This window comes from Seriola dumerili, unplaced genomic scaffold (genome assembly GCF_002260705.1).
Source record: "Seriola dumerili isolate Sdu_G_001 unplaced genomic scaffold, Sdu_1.0 BDQW01000295.1, whole genome shotgun sequence".
NCBI classification, from domain to species: Eukaryota; Metazoa; Chordata; class Actinopteri; order Carangiformes; family Carangidae; genus Seriola; species Seriola dumerili.
This window is the reverse complement of record NW_019174550.1, coordinates 1,233,777-1,255,507: the sequence shown is the minus strand read 5'-3', so window position 1 is coordinate 1,255,507 and position 21,731 is coordinate 1,233,777. Positions and strand designations below refer to the sequence as shown.

Genomic DNA, 21,731 nt, shown 5'->3' with positions numbered 1-21,731 from the left:
TAACAGTCAGCTGCCACGACTGACAGACGGGCCGGAGCTTTATAGCTGGGTGTTCCTGATTGGGCGGCAGGGATTGGCCAGCTGCAAACACACCGCACCAATTAGGCAAGAGAGGGTGGAGCATCCGTGGGGACAGGAGCAGGCCGCTCGGCAGGCAGCCTGGCAGACAGAAAAAGTAAACACAACAAAAGTGGCCAGAGTAGCGGCCGTAACAATGTCATTGTATCCCTTGCTATAGTATGACGTTTTTATGACCTTTTACGCCTTAATATACTATGATGTTTTTTGGCATTTTTGTGCCTTAATATACTATGTGAGTTGATGCTTTACCATACTATAATATTTTTATGCCATATCATACTATGTCGTTTTATGCCTTACTATACTGTGACGTTTTTTGACATTTTTATGTCTCACTATAACATTAAGTACCTTACTTTACTTTGACGTTTCTTGACATTTTTATGCCTCACTATACTATGTCGTTCTATGCCTTACTATACTATGACATTTTTTGACATTTTTATGCCTTACTATAACATTTAGTGCGTTACTATATTATGTCGTTTTATGCCTTACTACACTATGACGGTTTTTGACATTTTTATGCCTTACTATACTATGTCGTTTTATGCCTTAATAAACTATGACGTTTTTCTGATATTTTATGCCATACTGTACTATGACGTTTTTTTGGTATTTTTAGACCTTACTTTACTATGTCGTTGTATCCCTTGCCATAGTATGATGTTTTTATGACATTTTATGCCTTAATATACTATGATGTTTTTCTGACGTTTTATGCCATACTATACCATGATGTTTTTTTGGGCATTTTTATGCCTCACAATAGTATTTCAGCTGATTCCTTGCCATAGTATGACGTTTTTATGACCTTTTATGCCTTAATATACTATGCTTTTTTGATGTTTTATGCCATACTATAACATTTAGTGCCTTACTATACTATGTCGTTTTATGCCTTACTATACTGTGACGTTTTTTGACATTTTTATGTCTCACTATAACATTTAGTACCTTAATTTACTTTGACGTTTCTTGACATTTTTTTGCCTCACTATACTATGTCGTTTTATGCCTTAATAAACTATGATGTTTTTCTGATATTTTATGCCATACTGTACTATGACGTTTTTTGGTATTTTTAGGCCTTACTTTACTATGTCGTTGTATCCCTTACCATACTATGACGTTTTTATGACCTTTTATGCCTTAATATACTATGATGTTTTTCTGACGTTTTATGCCATACTATACTATGACATTTTTTGGCATTTTTATGTCATATTATACTATGATGTTTTTTGGTATTTTTAGACCTTACTTTACTATGTCGTTGTATCCCTTGCCATAGTATGATGTTTTTATGACCTTTTATGCCTTAATATACTATGATGTTTTTCTGACGTTTTATGCCATACTATATACCATGACGTTTTTTTGGCATTTTTATGCCTCACAATAGTATTTCAGCTGATGCCTTGCCATAGTATGACGTTTTTATGTCGTTTTATGCCTTACTATATTGTGACGTTTTTTGACATTTTTATGCCTTACTATAACATTTAATGCCTTACTATATTATGTCTTTTATGCCTTACTACACTATGATGTTTTTCTGACATTTTATGCCATACTGTACTATGACGTTTTTTGGTATTTTTAGGCCTTACTTTACTATGTTGTTGTATCCCTTACCATACTATGACGTTTTTATGACCTTTTATGCCTTAATATACTATGATGTTCATTTTGACGTTTTATGCCATACTATACTAAGACGTTTTATGGCATTTTTATGCCATATTATACTATGACGTCTTTTGGTATTTTTAGACCTTACTTTACTATGTTGTTGTATCCCTTACCATACTATGATGTTTTTATGACCTTTTATGCCTTAATATACTACGATGTTTTTTTTGACGTTTTATGCCATACTATACTATGACGTTTTTTGGCATTTTTATGCCTTACAATACTATTTGAGTTGATGCTTTACCATACTATAACATTTTTATGCCATATCATACTATGTCGTTTTATGCCTTACTATACTGTGATGTTTTTTTACATTTTTATGCCATATCATACTATGTCGTTTTATGCCATACTATACTTTGATGTTTTTCTGACGTTTTATGCCATACTATACTATGACGTTTTTTGGTATTTTTAGACCTTACTTTACTATGTCGTTGTATCCCTTACCATACTATGACGTTTTTATGACCTTTTATGCCTTAATATACTATGATGTTTTTTTTTACGTTTTATGCCATACTATACTATGACGTTTTTTGGCATTTTTATGCCATATTATACTATGACGGTTTATGGTATTTTTAGACCTTACTTTACTATGTCGTTGTATCCCTTACCATACTATGACGTTTTTATGACCTTTTATGCCTTAATATACTATGATGTTTTTTTTTACGTTTTATGCCATACTATACTATGACGTTTTTTGGCATTTTTATGCCATATTATACTATGACGGTTTATGGTATTTTTAGACCTTACTTTACTATGTCGTTGTATCCCTTACCATACTATGACGTTTTTATGACCTTTTATGCCATACTATACTATGATGTTTTTCTGACGTTTTATGCCATACTATACTGTGACGTTTTTTGGCATTTTTATGCCTTACAATACTATTTGAGTTGATGTTTTACCATACTATAACATTTTTATGCCATATCATACTATGTCGTTTCATGCCTTAGTATACTGTGACGTTTTTTTACATTTTTATGCCATATTATACAGTATGTCGTTTTATGCCATACTATACTATGATGTTTTTCTGACTTATATGCCAATACTGTACTATGACGTTTTTTGGTATTTTTAGACCTTACTTTACTATGTCGTTGTATCCCTTACCATACTATGACGTTTTTATGACCTTTTATGCCTTAATATACTATGATGTTTTTCTGACGTTTTATGCCATACTATGACGTTTTTTTGGCATTATTATGCCTCACAATAGTATTTCAGCTGATGCCTTGCCATAGTATGACGTTTTTATGACCTTTTATGCCTTGATATACTATGTTTATTTGACGTTTTATGCCATACTATACTATAACAACACAATTATGTCATTTTATGCCTTACTACATATGACGGTTTTTGACATTTTTATGCCATACTATACAATGTCGTTTTATGCCTTACTATACTGTGACTTTTTTGACATTTTTATGCCATACTGTACTATGACGTTTAGTGCCTTACTATGCCATGACGTTTTTTGACATTTTTATGCCTAATATAAAATATATATATATATATATATATATATATACATATTTATACTATGTACTATTACTGTATACTATGTACTATTTATCTTTAGCTTAATATAATCTCATGTTTTTATGACATACTATGACGTCTATGACTCACTATATACTACGATGTTTTTACGCCTTCAGAATCAGTATCTTACAGTGTAGTTTTCTTAGGCTGCAGTCTGCTGGGGCAGCAGCATTTCCGCCATGAAAAAAAGGAGACTGGACAAGCCGGTCTAAAATGTTTGGTGCGTTCTTGGCAGGAGTCTGGACGTACTCAGGACTGAGACAGAGGCCATCTTGGACAATACCAACCACCCTCTCCACAACATTCTGGCAGGTCAAAGAAACAGCTACACTGGACATTAAGTCTCTCATCTCGCTGCGCTACAGAATAGAAAGGTTCAGGAGATCCTTTGTTCCCACTGCCATCAGGCTGTATGACACCTGAGCCAAAGGACGTGGCTCATAAACTGGATTAATTTAATTATTATTGTTTATTATTAATCATTATTACTTATGAGCTGCTAGACACCTGAATTTCCGCTAGGGGAGAAATAATCTATCTATCTAATAAAGCTCATCATTATTATTATTTATTATCTTTTTAAATTATTGCTCTAGCTTTGCTCTGTCCTTAATAATATCTGTATTTAGAAGTTGGAGTAAGCAACTCTAATCTAATACACAGTAGGAGCAAGAGACTGTGAATCTGGCAGGGATGTCGAGAGAACTGATACTTTGGTATCAAATGGATGCCACAATTCTGAAAATGTGACTGTACTTGTTCTTCTACAGTACCGTATATATTTTAGGTACTAGGCAATTTGAAGAGAAGAAGAACAATAAAAAACAACATGCGGAATGACAACAGTAAAAAAACAAACAAAAAAAAAAAAACAGCAATGTACACTACATATACTAAAGTATCCTTAGTCTCTTTCAGATTTCTTTACAGCATACAACAGGACGAGGGTGCTGTTCTTCCAAAACACTGTTCAAAGTTTCTTGATGATGGTGGAGTTAAAGGCCACTGATGCAAGTGGGAAAAAAAAAAAAATCACTCTTACTCTAATAACTTGTATACAGAGCAATGCCTGTATGAAATGAAACACTTGCCTAACAAGAATGACCTTAAATAGAACCTATGATTACCAACAATCTTGCATTAAATCACCTAAAAACAGTAGTAAAATGTAGCCAAGATAAAGAAAAATTCCACTGCAGTGTTTAAAAAAACAGTCCTTTAGTGAAGAAAAAATCAGCAATGATCAATCAATTTTCTCACAGTGCATCTTGAATCATCTGCCTTAAATAGCTGAGCTGAACTCTAATTCACCTAATTTATTGTTTGAAGATTGCTGCAGTAACCAATCCTGCTCCACTCAACACTTAAACTAAAGCAACATTTGAATGAAACTACTCATGATGGATCTTGGATTGATAGATATTTGGAGGCTTGCCAACCCGAGAGAGAAGAAATATGCATTAAAGTTTAAGAAAAATCATCTCCAGGACAGATTATTTTTTGATAAGCAAGGATTTGGTGGTGAGTGTTTCTGATTGCGTAATAGAGACAGATCATGCTGCTGTGTGTGGGTACAGAAAATAGGTGGAGGCTGTGGACCCAGAATTCAGTGACTTAGTAGAAGAGGAGTTGGGAGAATTTATTCCAGTAAAACAATGGGTCGACAGATAAGGCTGAGACAGTCTGGGAAGCCTCTTAAGATGATATAAGAGGAAAGGTCACAGCCTAATCCAGTAGGAAAAAAGGGAGAGAAAAATGGTAAAGGATCTTGAATCTCAGACATTAGACCGACAATTAAACAAATGTGCCGCTGTTTGCTAGACAGTTACACCAAAATGAGGCCAGTTATACCATCTCCACCGCTGACAGGAAAAGGCTCAACAAACCGATCAAGAAGACCAGCTCTGTACTGGGATGCCCCCTGGACCCAGTCGAGGTAGTGGGCAACAGGAGGATGATGGTTAAGTTATCCTCCCTGTTGGACAACATCTCCCACCCCATGCATGACACTCTGACAGCACTTAGCAGCTTCTTCAGTAAGAGGCTGCTGCACCCACGGTGTGTGAAGGAGAGATACCGCAGGTCTTTCCTTCCTGCTGCTGTCAGACTTTACAACAAACACTGCACTCAGTGACCTTACACACCAAAGACTGACAATCCACCAAGTCATCTGCTGCTACTTTTTGTATTTTTTATCTTGTATATTTAGTATTTAATTGTACATATTATATTTTATTCTATTCTATTCTATTATTTATCTTCTTTGAGTATGGTTCTTGTCATTTGGCAATCTGTTTTTCTTTCTTGTACTGTCCACTTTGCTGCTGTGATGCGAGAAATTTCACCACTGTGGGACTAATAAAGGAATATCTTATCTTAAACAAACTTTCTATTCTATATCTTCTATTCTAACAACTGTTTATGAAGAATCACTTTCACCAGGGTAACTAACAGAAACATTTAATGATGCTTTGATTTCTCGATTGCAAACAAAAGAAGGATCCCACAGACCCAGGAAGTTTTAGACCTGTTAGTTTGATCAATGTAGATTAAAAGATCCTGACAATAGTTCTATCTATGAGGCTGGAAAGATTCTAACACACCTACTACACTCAGATCAAGCTGGTTTTATAAAGGGAAGGTCGTCTTCGGACAATATGAGAAGTCTTCTACACCTTATGTTGCTTAATCATGATGAAAGCATGCCAGTTGCTCCCCTCTACTTGGATGCCCAAAAGGTGTTTGATAGGGTGGAGTGGGGCTTTCTACAGTATACACTTAAAATGCTGTTGTTGTAAAAGGAAGAACAGAATATGGTTCAAGACTTTTTTTAAAAAGTCTTGAAAAAGTATATTACACTTTGTTTTTATACATAAAAAAACCCTCAAATTCTAAAACTAAAACTAAAACTTGCAAAAGCCAGAGACTAATAGGGCAAAGGGATGCTAATAGTGAGATTAGAAATGATTTATTGCAGGATGTGAGCTCAAATGTATAAACAGAAGAACATAAACAGGGGATGCAAGTTCATCCATTATAGAATTGGACATAGATATTATGTTACACCCCTGAAATTGTTTAAAATTGGCTTAACCCAAGATAATAAATGTTCGAAATGTAAGAAGGAAGTGGGCACATTCCTACATGTTCTGTGGGAGTGTTCCTCTACTAGAACCCCCAAAAATGTGTCTGTTATGGGATAAATCTTTCATGCCGACACGGCATTATCAACACAGAGTTTGGGTTAGCAGTAACAGTTTTTATTGTCGCATCCAGGGTTATTTTATGTAAGTGGAAGAGCCCACAAAGCCACCAGCATATTTACAGTGGATTGAATTTATGACAGACTACTTCTTTCAAAAAATTGACTGCCTGGGTAACTGATATACAAAGTAAAATTAGCCAAATCTGGTATAATTTTCTGACATACAGTATATTCAAAAGTGCAACATCTTAAGCCCCTTTCAAACTGGACAAAAAACCAACTAACAGCCACTAACACCTGGTTTTAGTTTGAGAGGATACAATTGGCAAACATGACACCCAGGTGACCATTTGATTTTTATTTAGCTATGCCATATTTATACTATTTGCTTTCTTGTATAATGTCAAACTATTAAAATAAATTAAATCTTAAATGCAAAAAAGGCAGCTCTTTTGGACATTTATTCAACAAATAGACAACCTGAAGAGTAGAGCCAATGTGTTCAGCACCATGGTATCTCTTCTCTACTACTCTTAACACACAAAGTCTGTCTCTGCTGCCCTCCCCCCTCATTTTCTGCTCTCCTGAACCTCAACTTATCAGGCAAGCCCCCTCACTCTGACCCCCAACACACAACACCCAGCCCCCACTGCAACAAGGGCAGGGCAAAGGGGGGTATAACATGTCTTGGATACGAGTGTGGAAATACATGTGCTGAGAGGAGTTGTTGTAGAAAGGCAGGGGGGCTGATAAGCCTGGTGGGTGGAGAGAAAGTGGGATGGATGAAGGGAGCACGGGAGGAGGGAGGGAAAGAGAGACAACACTGTGAACTCAGATGGAGGGGAGTAAAAATAGGAGGGTAGACCAATAGAAGTTTGACATACTTAAGACAATGACTACAGCAATTGTTAGTTGAACTGCTTTCAGCAGCCGAGGAAGCAGCACCTCTACGCTACAACTTCATCACAGCAGAACAGGAATTGGATGTTGCATGTGGAAAAGAAAACAGACACTATCAGCTCCACTGACAACTCTGGATAGTGGAGAGAAAAAGCAGCAGGAGAGCAGAGCTGCAGGAAGCCAACATACCAGCATACCACTACTAAATAGATAACACACCAAAAGCTCTTTCAAACCTCACACGAGGAAGGGGGGGAAACGTAACCCTGTTCCTAGACAGAGGAGTCGAGAGTTGAAGGCACAAAAGGGGAAACTAAGAGAGCTTTATTGAAGTGTGAGGGGGAAAACGTGTGTTTGGTGGACTGACCGGACAGAAGTGGTCTTGAGACGAGGTGAGAATAGCAGCAACAATCTGGAGGAGGAACAGCAAGAGGTCCACCGGGCCCCACAGCACAATGTGAGTACGAGAGCAGCTCAGAAACATTTAAATCATATTATGATTGACCCACTCCTTGACATCTTCACACAATTGATTACAGTTAAAAAGACTTACAAGAGCTTATGTACTTCTGATGTTCAACATAAACAACTCAAAAAGGTCTGAGAAAAATAGAATTAATTGCTGTAGCTGCTTTGTTCCAGACAATAGAGTAATAGATAGACTAGACAATAGGAAATCTCCCTGCATAATCCAAGCATGATAACACTGTAAAAACTAGCTCAGCACGCACATGACGGTATACACACTGTGACAGGAGTTTGAAAATTAAATCAAGACGACGTATTGAGTGGCTACATACCACTATGTTGCAACTACATTTACTTCATTGCACAATATTCTCAGAATTAAAATTCCTTAATTTGGGTCAAACAATGACATGACGTGTTATTCAAAAAAATGCTATTCAAACAATAACATTGAGTAAAATGGGTGGAGCACCTAAATGTATTTTCAGTAAGGGGCACTGTGAGTCATCTCACACACACATGCGTCTACACATACACTTTCCTGCCAGTCCTTCCTGTGTGACCTTCCACCTTACAACAACACTTGGGACAACAATGGGACACAGAAATGTAAAATAAACAAGGTTAAAGCACCCAGGACAGCATCATAAATAATGTCTTCCTCTATCACTGCCAATATCCAGCGAGTGTGAAATAGAAGCGCAACTTGATTTTTTTATGTTTAAACTTAAAGTAATTCCATTCCATCTTATATAAATACCAGACCCAACATTTAACAATTAACAACTGAAAATAAAAAATCTCAGCAACAGCAGCAACTTCTGTTGTTCACATAAATTACACATTATTTTTATTTTGTTAAAAATATGACTAATCATGCACCACCACCATCACCACAGGTGTAGTCCTCTGTTGGTCCTTACACTACAGCAACAGATTATTGCACATCAGAGCATCGTGGTGTTGTACACTTACTACACATCTGTTCACAGTTAGCAAATAAGATTCTTCAATAGTAATGACAATGTCTTCAGCAATCAAATTATGAGAGATTTGCCGTCATTGCAATATCAGATACTTATTCATGCATCACCCTTTAAAAGCAAAATATCTTCAAATCAACAATTAATGATTGCATATACCTGTCACTGTCTATTGTGTTGGCTAAAAGTAAAGACTGACAGGTTGACTAGATAATCCACACCGGGATTTTTCCATTGCTGTAGTTTTTCTGGCTGCTGACCTGGCCCTGTTAGTCAGAGTTGTCCCGTCTGGCTGAGGCAACAACGTCTCCTGACCTTTGAGAAGTGAGGATATCCTGTACCAGACACAGCTGTGCACCACATAAAATCTGTCCTTACACAGAGCGAATACAAATTACCTTGGATCAAAGCATGGAGGACCTCGGATTCTAAATTATGAATTTTGACAAACTGAACTTGAAAGACAAAAGGTAAATTAAGCAACCAGTGTTGTGCCATAATCACATCTTATATTAAACACTTTGCTTATGATGCCATTGCTTATTGATGAATTAATTATCAAGTGTTTCTATGTCTTGTCTTTAAATTATAGAGATACTAGATTCTTTAGACTAATGCCGTTATTTGAGAGAAAAAATAAAAATGATAACAGACTGATGCCAGTTAGCCTTCATCTCTCTACTACATAAACTACATATACCAATTATTGTCCCCTTTCCTTTTGGCCAATCAGCTCTGATAATCATCGCCCCACACACAACATCACACAGGGCAAGCTTCCTGGCAGATAAAACCCCTTAGTGAACCCAAGGTCTCTAAGCCTTTGAGGAGTGAAAATTAGTTGGGTTCAGAAGTGCTGTGTAACTACCACAATCAGACAACTGTACTAATCAATTCTCTTCAAATATAGTCAACAAACACGTAATTAAGGGCTGATCCAACAGTTTCAAAAAATCTACAATGGCAATACTGTTGACCGTGTCATTCCTATTTCCATCTCCTAACTACTAATGCCTTAAATTTTCTGCCCACAGTTCACTATGAGTATGACTGGTACTCTGGAGAAGGGGGCCCATCACCAGGTCTTGGACCTGTCTGAGGAACTGCCGCCTCATCACCACCATCATCATCACACCAACCACCACCAGCATCTCCACCACTCCAACTCTCTGGCCTCCACCATGGCTGTGGGTGGAGGGAGAGAGACACCTTCACGTGTGGTCGTACCTCCTCCTTATTCTGCAGCTGAGAGTGGTGGTGGGGGCAGTGAAGCTCCTCTGGAGCTGAGGGGGTCCCTGGACTGCTGGGCATGCTCCGTACTGGTGACGGCTCAGAACCTGGTGATCGCCACGATCAACGCCTGCCTTGCTGGACTGGTGTTTGGTACCATCCTGACGCCAGCGACTGTCATGGTGGTGTTTGGCTTCCTCTGCCACTCTACAGTAAGAAAGGGGGAGGCAGGGGAGGGGGTGGATCAGGGAGTGTAAGCACTGTATGCATGTTGAAGGATTCTGATTTCATTTCAGTGTGAAAGCTCTTTTTCTGCTAGGCTCTGCCTCATACTCATCCACAAATGGCCAGTGATCTTTCACACTCGAGCTGGTTAAGGCTACGTCCACACTACTACACTAAAGTGGTGTTTTAAAATGAAAATGATCTTCGTCCAGATGACTGTTTTAGCTCCGTATCAGAAATAATCTCTGTCCATAATATCACACCTGAAAACGCATATCACATTATCGTTTACGTACACTGGCCATGCGCAAACTGGAGGCTTCCCATCTGTCCTGTGTCATACTGTACTAAATGAGAGCATAGAAATGTTTGTGCAGGAATTTGTTATTCTACAGCACTTTTGCAATGAGACACAATTTACCCACTGACATTACGTATTTGCTCTCAGAAAATATTACCAAGCCTTCATTTTATTAGCAGCAAAGGGAATATATATGACTATCTCACAGACATTTAAAACCAGAGTAGTGCTCTTCAATGTGAGAGAGAAAATGTGCTTGCATGTTATTAAGAATAAATATTTACACACACATTTGCTACATCTAAACAAATGATGAGCAGAACAGGGAGATAGCTACAGCCATGTTTTTATGAAAGGCCTGAAAGTCCTAATCTTATAACTATGATCCAAAAGTTTGAAATAGTTCTGCCTGGGGCTGAGGGTGGGGTTTAGATCAGTCAGCAATGAGGGGTTTCATAATCAGATAAGTCTTAAGTTTTCTCAGATGTTGAAAAGATGGGTGAACTAGAGGGGGGCAAGGGGTCAGGAGTCTAGGGAGCCAGACGTGAGAGCACAAAACCTTTAAGACTGTTTGGTAGCAAGTTGGGGATTTAAAAAAAAACTAAAAAAAAAAAAAGATCAGACAAAAAATGAAATTGCACAGACTGTGTGATGAAAACAAGGAAAAGTTTTTATATCTAACTCAAAATAACCTATTTGAGCGGTAGGTTTTATCCTGGACTACGCCAAAAAGTCATCATGGTTCAAAGATTTTTAATGCATACCAATGGCATTTCTGTAGGCCAAGGACCTCCTTACTGACCGAAGAGATCAGGATTCTCTCTGTTCTCCTGCTCTCTCACAGTTAGACCTCATGTGACAGCAGCTTAGAGAGGGATTAACCAGGACCTGGGAGGATGGAGAGAGGGGGAGAAATCAAGAGAAAAAAAGGGTGAGAAGAAAAGTAGAGAAAGAAACGTGGGTTAAGTATTTAGGGATCCTTAAATTGAGCAGGCTACACTGAGCACACTTTTAAGATATTTAACGGACTTCTGTTTACAACAGTCGTCCAGAGACGCACACAGCGCAATACTTCATGAGCAAAAACAAACACTATCTTAAAGGGCTTACTCTGCAAAGCCTGGCTTAGATCTGGAGCCATACATGAGGCCCAACCAAACGAACATGGGCATACTGGTGAGAGTCTTATCCATTACAAGTCCTACCCACAAAGCTCCCCTGCACCATCCTTTTACCCTTTACTTTTTTAAACCTGTTTTCTGCAGTGTAAACCATCTCTCTTCCTTGCTTACTCTTTCCGTAACTCCTTCCCTCAGTGTTTAACGCTCTCTCTCCAGCTGGTATTCCTTTCTGGCCAGCTGTAAATCTACATCTATCAGAATAGCATCATAATATCTCTGTACTCATGTGTAGTATTCACCTTATACAAGTAATGCAACTACCAAGATCTGGAAATGACCATTTTCAGACCTTTCACAACTGTGTGAGATTCCTGCAAAATATTATCTACTAAACTAATGCACAATTCTCTCTTGAAAAGTTGATGAATCAAACCATAACTTTATTATTTATTTATCTTAGTGATCATTGATTGTCAAAAGATACAGGATTCGTAGTAGCTTTGCTATTTTCCCATCAACATGAACTCTACTATAAAAAATACTCTTCTCCCCTCAAAACTACGTCAGTCCTGCAAACCTTTCACTCCCGGCACTTTCTTTGTGCACTCAAATGTTCACTTCATCCTTCATGTGGCGATAAGGATGATTCAGGCCCACTGTCTCTCCATTCCTCTCCCACACTCAAATCCTGACCCCTTCACCTCCTCTTCTCCCACTCCCCCAGTGTTACTGCTCAGCAACAAGCACACATGCTTTGACATACAGTATGTACTGCTCAACATCTTTGAATCTACTTGACACAGTGATGGAGTTGATGGTTTGCTGCAGTTTTTAGTAAGTTCATACAGTATTTTCATTATTATAATTTTTTTCATTATTTTGTCAAAATCCGTTTTTAGTGGACAACTGATTCAGCACGTTCATGTGTGAGAGAGACACACACACACACACACACACACACACACACACACACACACACACACACACGACCAACCGGTGTCTGTCCTCACTTCATACACACATACACCTAAAAGTACGTCATCTCCTCTCCTTATCTGTTATTCCCAGCACTTCATACAAGAATTTAAATGAATGATGATCTACACATGAAAACACAACTCAGTAATACAGCAAATACAATAAATGTAATTAATAATCAAATATTAAATTCTTTGCCTGACATGACAAATCTGACTATATAATGTAAACTAAATAGACAACAGTAGAACTACACAAAGACAAACCTGCATTATTGCTGTACTATTTAAAGGGATTTCTCACAACAAGGCTGTGGCTTCACTGTTATATCATTATATTTTATATTGCCAAAGGGTCTTGAAGTAAGAGCATGCCAGCTGTTGCTCTGCAGCTGCCCCTGACCTTCCACCTCTCACTGAAAGCAAAAACGGTTTTGTCTAAGCACTGCTAAACACAAGATCAGAAAACATTAAAATAGAAGCTTTGATTCCTGGACCAGTAAAATACATTTGGGTGAGGAAAGTGAAACAGAGGTGCCCTTGAGCAGGGTCTTTCCTACCAGACTGGGGTTTTATTAGACAGTTTCCAGGTGCAAATGTGGTCAACTGTGTGAGAGTGGACCTGAAAATGTATTACTGTACTGGTCAAATAAAGGTTTCAAAAGGTTGACAAACTGACCTCTGCTGTGCTGTCTTTCTCCTCTCGTCTCCGCAGGTCCGCCCTCATGGGACAACCCCCTACTGCTCAGACCTTCTGACTGATGGAGGTTGTGTGGCTCTACTGGTGGTAGGCTTCCTCTTGGTGACCCCTCTGCTGGTCCTGGCACTGGCTGCATACTGTCGCTTGGCCCGACACCTCCAGCTGGGCTTGTGCTTCATCCCATACAGCAGGGCCGTGTACAAGAACCTGCCAGCCGCCCAGCACCGTGGCTTGGGCGCTGGCTGCTGCAGTGGCCGAGATGGAGCAGACGGCAGCGGGAAGGGAAAGGTCTGGGTGTGAGAGACGAAAGATAGAAGTGAAGAAGACCATTAGATGAAGTATATACAGGGAATTGAACAAAAGGGTGGGTGTAGGGATTGTAGGGGTTGAGGAAGAAAAGGCAAATGTAAAAACAGCAAAATGCGTACCAGAGAATGGAGGACAAGCTACGTTCTTATGAATAATTACTACTATCTACTATACTAACTGATGTTAAAGCATGGGAGCTTTAACATCAGTGAACAATTATTCACTGCTAGGAAAAACTGAACACACTGTACTAAGGAATTGTGTTTGCTGGTATTATTCCACTGGACATATTGGCTATTTTAAAACTTTCAAGTCAGTAACTTACAGCAAGATCCAATTAGCCATTACTTAAAACACACAAAAGGTGCCTGATAAAATCTTATTGCTGGGGTTAAAGAAAAGAACAAATTGGATGTACACAAGTGTTGTTATAAAAATGTAAAGCGTCTTATCTGACCTGTATATGACCTTAAATTTCCTGAATAAAACAAAAGGAAATAGGAAAACAGCACATCTCACAAAGGAAGTATTAACACTAAACATAATTGTACCTCATCACTGTTATTATGTCTATAGTAGTTTTCTGTGAAGCAAACTGTGACTGCAATTTCTTTAATTCTTTGCTTTTTATAAATAAAGTTTTTGGATTCAGCTGGAGTCATGTCTGTACTGTAGTAGCATGGGGTGGGGTGGGTTGAGTCTACTATTATGAAAAGGAAAGGATTATGTAAAGGCTGTTCCCAGTTTAAGAGCGACAAAGTGGCCTCAGTACAAGCCAACACCAATGTGAATGTGCACAGTTAAAAAAATATTTCCAAGTACTGCAAAAACTACACAGCTATTCCGTGAAAACAGTCACCATTGTCGGAGAATGTCCCCGGAGAAATCAAGTTTGAAAAAATAATTAGAGGAATTTAGGAAGTGCATGTAAGTAAAGCCAACCTTGTGACAAAGCACATAAAACCTCAATAATTCAGGGTTATTTCACCCCCAAGCGGTGAAAAAGTGGAATAACAGATTAAACTAAAGAAAGGACAAATCAAACTATCATAATTATAATTTATATACTACATGTACAAAAAAATTTGGTAAAATTTGACTGATACAATCTTGTGGTTCCCAACTTTTGTGGCTTGTGGCCGTGTTCAAATGTAGCAAAGTCTATTTGCAAGCACTAAAAGGTTGCATGTATATGAGCAGTTTGGGATTTTTCCATCTCATATTGGTCTGAAGAGCTTTTTGAGGGCCTGAGCATGTAAATACATTAAGATGAGAATATAACTTTGTACTCCAGGACTATACTTTGCTTTGATTTCCAACCATACATAAGATAAATTTTGGGAGCCACTACTAATAACCCTTATCCTATAATACCAAAGCTTTATAAATGGGAGATGCAGACTGCAAAAAGGACTTTAACCTATCTTCACTGAATTCATGAACATGCAGCACACAACACTACATGCTTTAAATATGCCTGTGCATGACAATAATTGCAATAATTGTGATATGATTCCCTTCCTGTGTTCATGTAGTTCTCCTTTCTACGCTTTATTTTGAATTATAGTGTCAGCCACATAGCTAGAACCTCATATGTACAGTGAGTATGCTGGCTAAGAAGACAAGACTTGCTACAGCAACACTGCACCTTTGTGGTGAAAGTCTGCATAGCTGAGAATGAGTTAATATTGAACAGTAATACAGGGGAGAGCGCGAACGCAGTCCCCCACTACCAGAAATTATGCAGTCGAGATTCCCACATTTGGGGAATTCGCATGGGTCAGCACAGCCAGAGTGCAATGACTGAGCCTCGCCCTGGGTGAACCACCTTCTTGATCATGGTATCTCCCCTGCCAGGTAAGTATGAGTTGTACATAGAAAACAGAGGGTGGTCATTCAGCCACATAGGAGTCAGCCTTACGGTATGATGGAAATAAGCAGAGACACACTTTTAGGTAGAACACAGTGATCAAACAACCTTTAACTCATCAATGAATCGTACAACATAATTTTAAAACCAAAAGTTCATTGTTTAGTACTCTTCCTATTTCCCATCATGCTTTGCCTTGCTGCCTGTGTGACGTAGCAGATTACTTTCATGAAGATTTTGTTTTCATATAAACATTTGCGTTCAATAATGCCCTTAATGTATCACTGTATAGGTTTCACTTGTCATAAATGTAGCATAACAAGTAATGAGTTACGTTCTAATTTTTTGTTTCATTGGTCTAGTACAAGGGCTTCACTGTACAGTACCATACTATCTCTCTGATGACTTTATAAATATGTTATATTTCCGCAACTTCTCCGAGTAGCGGATAAAAATCGGAGTGAAATTTGTATGCTGCAGTGAACGTCCAGCAAGACAAAAAAAAAACATGTCCTATTAGTTGTCCTATCTTAATTCAAGACGCCCTATTGCCAACGAACGATGCCCCATTTTTTTCCACAGCCTGTGAGAGCCACTACTGCTACAAAGGGAATAATAAACAACTACGAAACAAAGTCAAGCAACAAAACACGACGAATATACCGCATTTAAGATCATTTTTCCACAGATAACACATGGAAAAATAATCCTCATGTTGCACTGTGATAATAACATGAGCTGTGGCGCCATCTGGTGGACAATCACACTAATTACATAATTGTTTACCGAAAGGGGGAGGTGCAGCAGCGGGCCCTCTGCAGATTAAACCAACATTACTTGTGAAACAACGTACAAACCTGAAATTCTAATATCGCATTTATACCAAAAATTACTTTCGGTAAGAAAGATGAGTGGTACAAAACGTTTGTAAACACCTTAGTTTCTATTGCCCTACATATTCCCAGGTCTAGATACGAGCTATGTAGGCGCACTGATACTATTTTCAAAATGTATCCAACGAGCTACTGCTCGGCATTTAACTAATTTGATAATATTTCCCTAACACATTTCACGGATTTACTTATAAAACGCAATCTTGTTGCGTTTCCATTTAGTAATAGACAACTACTTTTTCCATTCTTTGCGCGTTTAGCATGACTGTTTGTCGAGTAGCGAAATGGTCTCGAGACTCATGGTCAGGCTCAAGCTCCTGAAACAGGCCGCGAGTCAGTTATGCTAATTAACTATAAACGCATCTTTTCTTTACCTTCAACCGCAAATACGTCGACACAAAACCGTTAGCAGAAACAAATAGCGTACGTTTCAGTGTTTCAATGTTAGTTTCAATGGCTGTTAATAGTTTGTAAAAGATTTTTCTTTAGCAGAAGACTTACCGTCTAGTTGAGGGGTCGACGTCCGCCACCGAAGACTTTCAGCGAGCCAAGTTCACTAAACTTAAAAAAATGTCTCCTGCTCATTTCACCGGCAGCGCTTGATATGTTTCACAAAGGTTTCAAAAAGGACGCTATAGAAATAGTAAATATACGGGTATTACAAATGTTGAGCACAGGTAACGGTGCACAGTTAACGGTGCACACGACGAACAGGTGAAAAGTCCCCTACTCGCACGTGAGCCGCGCCGAGAGTATGCAAATCACCCGGATGTAGATTGAGCGACGTTAATAATATAATATAATATAATATAATATAATATAATATAATATAATATAATATAATATAATATAATATATGGCAGGAGAAAGTGAATTTAAACTATTGTAGGCTACCTGGTGTTTTACAACTGTAGAATAAAAAAGGGAAATACAGCATGGACTCTGTTAAACATCAGAAAATTATAAATGTCATTGAAATAAAATGACAAAAAGTAACAACAAGTTGTTGCACAAAGCTTTGGGTTTCTAAATTTTCTCATCTCAAGAAATTTAGATACATTTTTATTTTGTCCAGAAGAATTCTCTCTGTGAGTTGAAACATCATAGATAAGCAGACAGAGGTGAACAGCCTGTAAAAATCATGACTATTGACTATTGTTCAGTAACAGTAGTAAAACTAGTAACAGTAAAATATCTGTCTCATCTCTGTCACAACTCATCCTCAACCAAATTTAAAGGAATCACCACTAGCCCCCAAATCTCTTATTGGTCAGACCATTAAAAGAAGAGCATGCACTGACATGAAATGATGCATGTGATCAAATATAATAAATTCTATATTTACTTTTTTCAGTTTGCCATTGCTGCCATATGAATTCTATAGTCCTTAATATTATTATTCACAATAACACAACCTGAATAAAGTGATCACAGTAGAAACACTTTCTAATATCAGAGCCAAGATCAACTCTACAAGGTTAAAGGGCTAATGTGAAAGCTCTAAAATTTGAAGGCTTGTTGCATCTACAAAAGTCTCCAGATAAAGACATTTAAAGCTGGGGTTGGACTGAGTAGAAAGTGACCTCTTAAAGATCACATCAGGCACACAGCCACTCCACGTTTTGCTTTCTAATCGTTAACTGGATGTTTAGCCAGGTAATTACCTGTTAAGCTTCTCTGACGGAAAGAGGTCAAGAGGAGATGGAAAAACAGAAGAGACAGGATAGTGTGCAGCCATTCTCAACACAAGAGTAGCACTACTCAAGGAGGACGAGAAGGGCTGTGCTGCTCACTTTCTTGTTTTCTTTTCTCACCATTTAGGAGAGGGAATTAAGGTAAGCAAATTAGTGAAGAAACTGGATTCATATTCAAGATATTGGAGCCAGCTGGGAAATTAAGGATTTGCAATGATAGAAAACAAATTATTTTTTCTTAAATGTGCTTTTAATCTTCTTGCAACTTCATCTTTTCCATACAAAAAAAGCATTTCTGAAAATATTTCTTGACCATGGTCAAAACAATATTTTGGTGCAACACCTCTGGATACAGTGTGAGCCTCTGTTCTTCCACAGCATGTCTAAGGCAGGAGAGAGGACCCCTTCCACAACCTCTGTCGACTCAGCCTCAACAGACGGGTAAATTTAGACTGTCATTGTATTTTTAAAAGTTCCTGTGAGTGTGAAATACAATACAATTTGGAAATGTGGGCTTTAGGTGACCCTTTTAATATATGACCTGCAAAGTGTAGAAGTATACTACTGCGTCACTGGAAGTTCTTTTTTTCCCCCTTATTTTAGGGGTATAAGCCAGATTTGCCATATAATCAAGAGGGTGTCTTATATTTGCAAGATAATATATAATATGCATTATTGTTTGATTTTATTATGTTTTAGCAAGGCTAAAGACTCCCCATCAGGTTCAGTCTCTGAATCACCCAAGAAATCATCAAAGAAGTCCAAGAAAAGCACTGAGAGTATGAACAAAGTCTACACTTCTGTGCTCAACAGTGTTTTTGGGGCAGTAAGTAACTTACACCGTCATTGTGGGATTTACATGTACTGTATAGTCAAACTGGATCCTCTTCTTGGCTATGATGGTGTCTGACCTCTGCTGTGACCTTTCACCTGTAGCTGATGCTGCTGAGTTAAACAGTTTAAATGTATCTGTGATAGCTTGTGTCACTTTCAGCAGCGACACCCACATCCCTGCCAAATTTAAACACATTTTTATTCAATAAAATTTGTGTTTACCCTTAATTTTAACAACTGAACATGAAGCTTTTCCTTATTGAAAATTTAATGCACCTTGAATTCAATCATACACTGAGAGATTTTCAAAGTTTTCTTCGACAAATCTATAATTTATTTGATAGAGATCTTAAGGCATGGAATTCCTAAGTGCAGTTGATGCTCATTATCAAATAAAGGCACTGTACGTCAGTCATTAAAACTTCAGAGGTGAGGTGGAAGTCAGTCAGAGTGCTTATGGTCTTCTTCCTGATCTTTTTGGAGCTGCCATCACTAAGCCTGGTGTGTCTGCAGCATTAGGAGCTCATTAGTTGTGGCTTAATGTCACTCTTCATTAGGGTTATCCTGATGAAGAGCACCGCCAAACCACTTGGTTGATTCAACTTGAAAATATTTACCTTTTCCGTTCCAAACTCATTCATGACCATGTGTATACTGCACCTAAGGAGTTTCCTCTGCACACCAAAAGATGGTCCTCTGCCCTCTGTATGTTGTGACATTGTATTTTGTCCACCTCATTAACTTGCATAATTCAAATACATACTCTTGATATGTGAAAGTAGTTGAAAGTCTTTGATATCATAGGCATTATAAGTATCATTACAACTTGATGTCAAGGTATTTTGGTATTATGTAATATCCTACTATATTAAATTACAACATGTATTTGATTCATGTTTCTGCAGGAAAGAGAACTGGCTCAGGCTGAGTTAGATGGTAAGTCTCATTGCCATAGCTCAATGCTTATATCAAATAACAAAGATTTTTCCTCTGAGGTTTAATTCATTTTACTTAAACTGTCCAACAATATTGACAGATGTCCCCATAGATTAAATACGTAGACAAACCTGGTGCCTACTGTATATTTTAGAATATCATAGTCTCTGTGATCCCCTGAACTTTCTCACAGAGCTGCAAGAGGCCTTCAAAGAGTTTGACTACGACCAAGATGGCTACCTGAACTACAAGGATGTGGCTGAGTGCATGAGGACAATGGGATACATGCCCACAGAAATGGAGCTGCTGGAGATAGTACAACAGATAAAGATGAGAAGTGAGATAATAAGAGCCATTTTTAAAATGATTTAATACAAGTAAAAAATGGCAATAAAATATACCACTGAATTAAAATTTTTTGTAATTTGAAGAAGACCTTTATTTCTTCACATAAAAAAATGAAAATTTGTCTGGCTGTTTTTGCTATTGAGCCCTATTTCCTGCCCTCTGTCATCTTTCCTCTCCACAGTGGGTGGATTAATGGACTTTGAGGACTTTACTGAGCTGATGGGACCCAGGATGATGGGAGAGACTGCTGACATGCTGGGACTCAAGGAGCTCCAATCTGCCTTCGTACAGGTTGGTCAGTTAATAATGAAAGAGGTATTGTAGTAATTGAATTAGAGCAAGTTGAAAGATATGATCAGTCAGCTGAATGTTATTAATGTGAGCTGACATATAACATGAAGAAATTAAGTCTGGTTTAATGTATCTGATACCATGAGTGAAAAAAAATCATCTGACATTGTTTAAATTAGATAAATGATGGCAAATTAAATTAGTCTTAATTTGAGCACGCACTGACCAGTGGGCTTCCATACAAGCCATTTAAAATAACAAATTATTTGTGCAGCATTTTTCAATTTTGAAGGGATTTTGTATCGACAACATATATAGTCCCATTACAACCACTTTCTTTCTGTTGTCACATTTTGATAACTTCCTGTTTTTGAAAGTTTGACCTGGATGGAGACGGAAAGATCAACCAGGATGAGATGAAGGAGGCAGTGAAGTCGATGCTGGGAGAGAAGCTGAAGAAAGGAGAACTGGAGGAGATCCTTAAGGAGCTGGACATTAATGCAGATGGAAACATCGACTTTGAAGGTGGGAAGCAGCAGTTGAGGCACATTCAGACAGTAGACAGCATGTGTTTCATGATGTGGATCATAATAATAATAATAATAATAATAATAATAATAGTATGTCATTGGTTCTTGCACTTTAGTCAGATAAACTCAGCCCTGTCTGAACCTGCTCTGCTTTTTCTTCTTCAGAGTTCGTGATGATGCTCTCCATCCGCTAGCTGCTGAAAAGACTGGCCACATGGACAGAATACACAAACGCTTCTGAATCATTCCATGGATAGTAAAAACAGCTATTTACCAAGTGGTCCATGTTGGTTACTACTGTTTGAAATGTAGGTATAGATATCTGCTACATAATGTGTGCCTAATTCTGTAATAATTGTATGAATAATGAATTGCTAATGGACTGAGAATGATTCTGTATGGCATCAAATACAATGAAAGCTGTCAGCAGGGTGTTCTTTTGGTAGATACATGAACTTTTTGCAGTGATAAATCTTGTAAATAAGACTGAATTGTTTTGCTATTTTAATAAAGAAATCTAAATCAGTCTTGCCTTTCACTGAAAAAACACAATGCAAGA

General features: G+C 38.0%; 2 protein-coding genes across 2 annotated transcripts; both read left to right on the top strand.

The window, feature by feature from the left end:
• Positions 1–7,466: 7,466 nt before the first annotated feature.
• On the top strand, positions 7,467–14,427 carry LOC111231338 (transmembrane protein 88-like). Its single transcript, XM_022758395.1, has 3 exons — positions 7,467–7,919; positions 9,948–10,355; positions 13,483–14,427. The coding sequence occupies exons 2-3, from the start codon at positions 9,954–9,956 to the stop codon at positions 13,765–13,767; spliced, it is 687 nt and encodes a 228-aa protein (XP_022614116.1). The 5' UTR covers positions 7,467–7,919; positions 9,948–9,953; the 3' UTR covers positions 13,768–14,427.
• Positions 14,428–18,301: 3,874 nt separating this feature from the next.
• On the top strand, positions 18,302–21,419 carry LOC111231344 (calcium-binding protein 2-like). The gene is made up of 8 exons (XM_022758403.1): positions 18,302–18,374; positions 18,612–18,674; positions 18,933–19,059; positions 19,973–20,003; positions 20,197–20,340; positions 20,533–20,642; positions 21,020–21,167; positions 21,338–21,419. Exons 2-8 carry the CDS (start codon positions 18,613–18,615, stop codon positions 21,364–21,366), a joined length of 651 nt encoding a protein of 216 aa, XP_022614124.1. The 5' UTR covers positions 18,302–18,374; position 18,612; the 3' UTR covers positions 21,367–21,419.
• The last annotated feature ends 312 nt before the right edge of the window (positions 21,420–21,731 follow it).

Bases quoted from the DNA above. Each gene is read 5' to 3' on its own strand.
- LOC111231338 (XM_022758395.1), top strand. From the start codon at position 9,954: ATGAGTATGACTGGTACTCTGGAGAAGGGGGCCCATCACCAGGTCTTG. The intron at 10,356-13,482 runs GTAAGAAAGGGG...TCGTCTCCGCAG, and splicing joins GCTTCCTCTGCCACTCTACA to GTCCGCCCTCATGGGACAAC.
- LOC111231344 (XM_022758403.1), top strand. From the start codon at position 18,613: ATGTCTAAGGCAGGAGAGAGGACCCCTTCCACAACCTCTGTCGACTCA. The intron at 20,341-20,532 runs GTGAGATAATAA...TCCTCTCCACAG, and splicing joins ACAACAGATAAAGATGAGAA to TGGGTGGATTAATGGACTTT. The intron at 20,643-21,019 runs GTTGGTCAGTTA...TGTTTTTGAAAG, and splicing joins TCCAATCTGCCTTCGTACAG to TTTGACCTGGATGGAGACGG.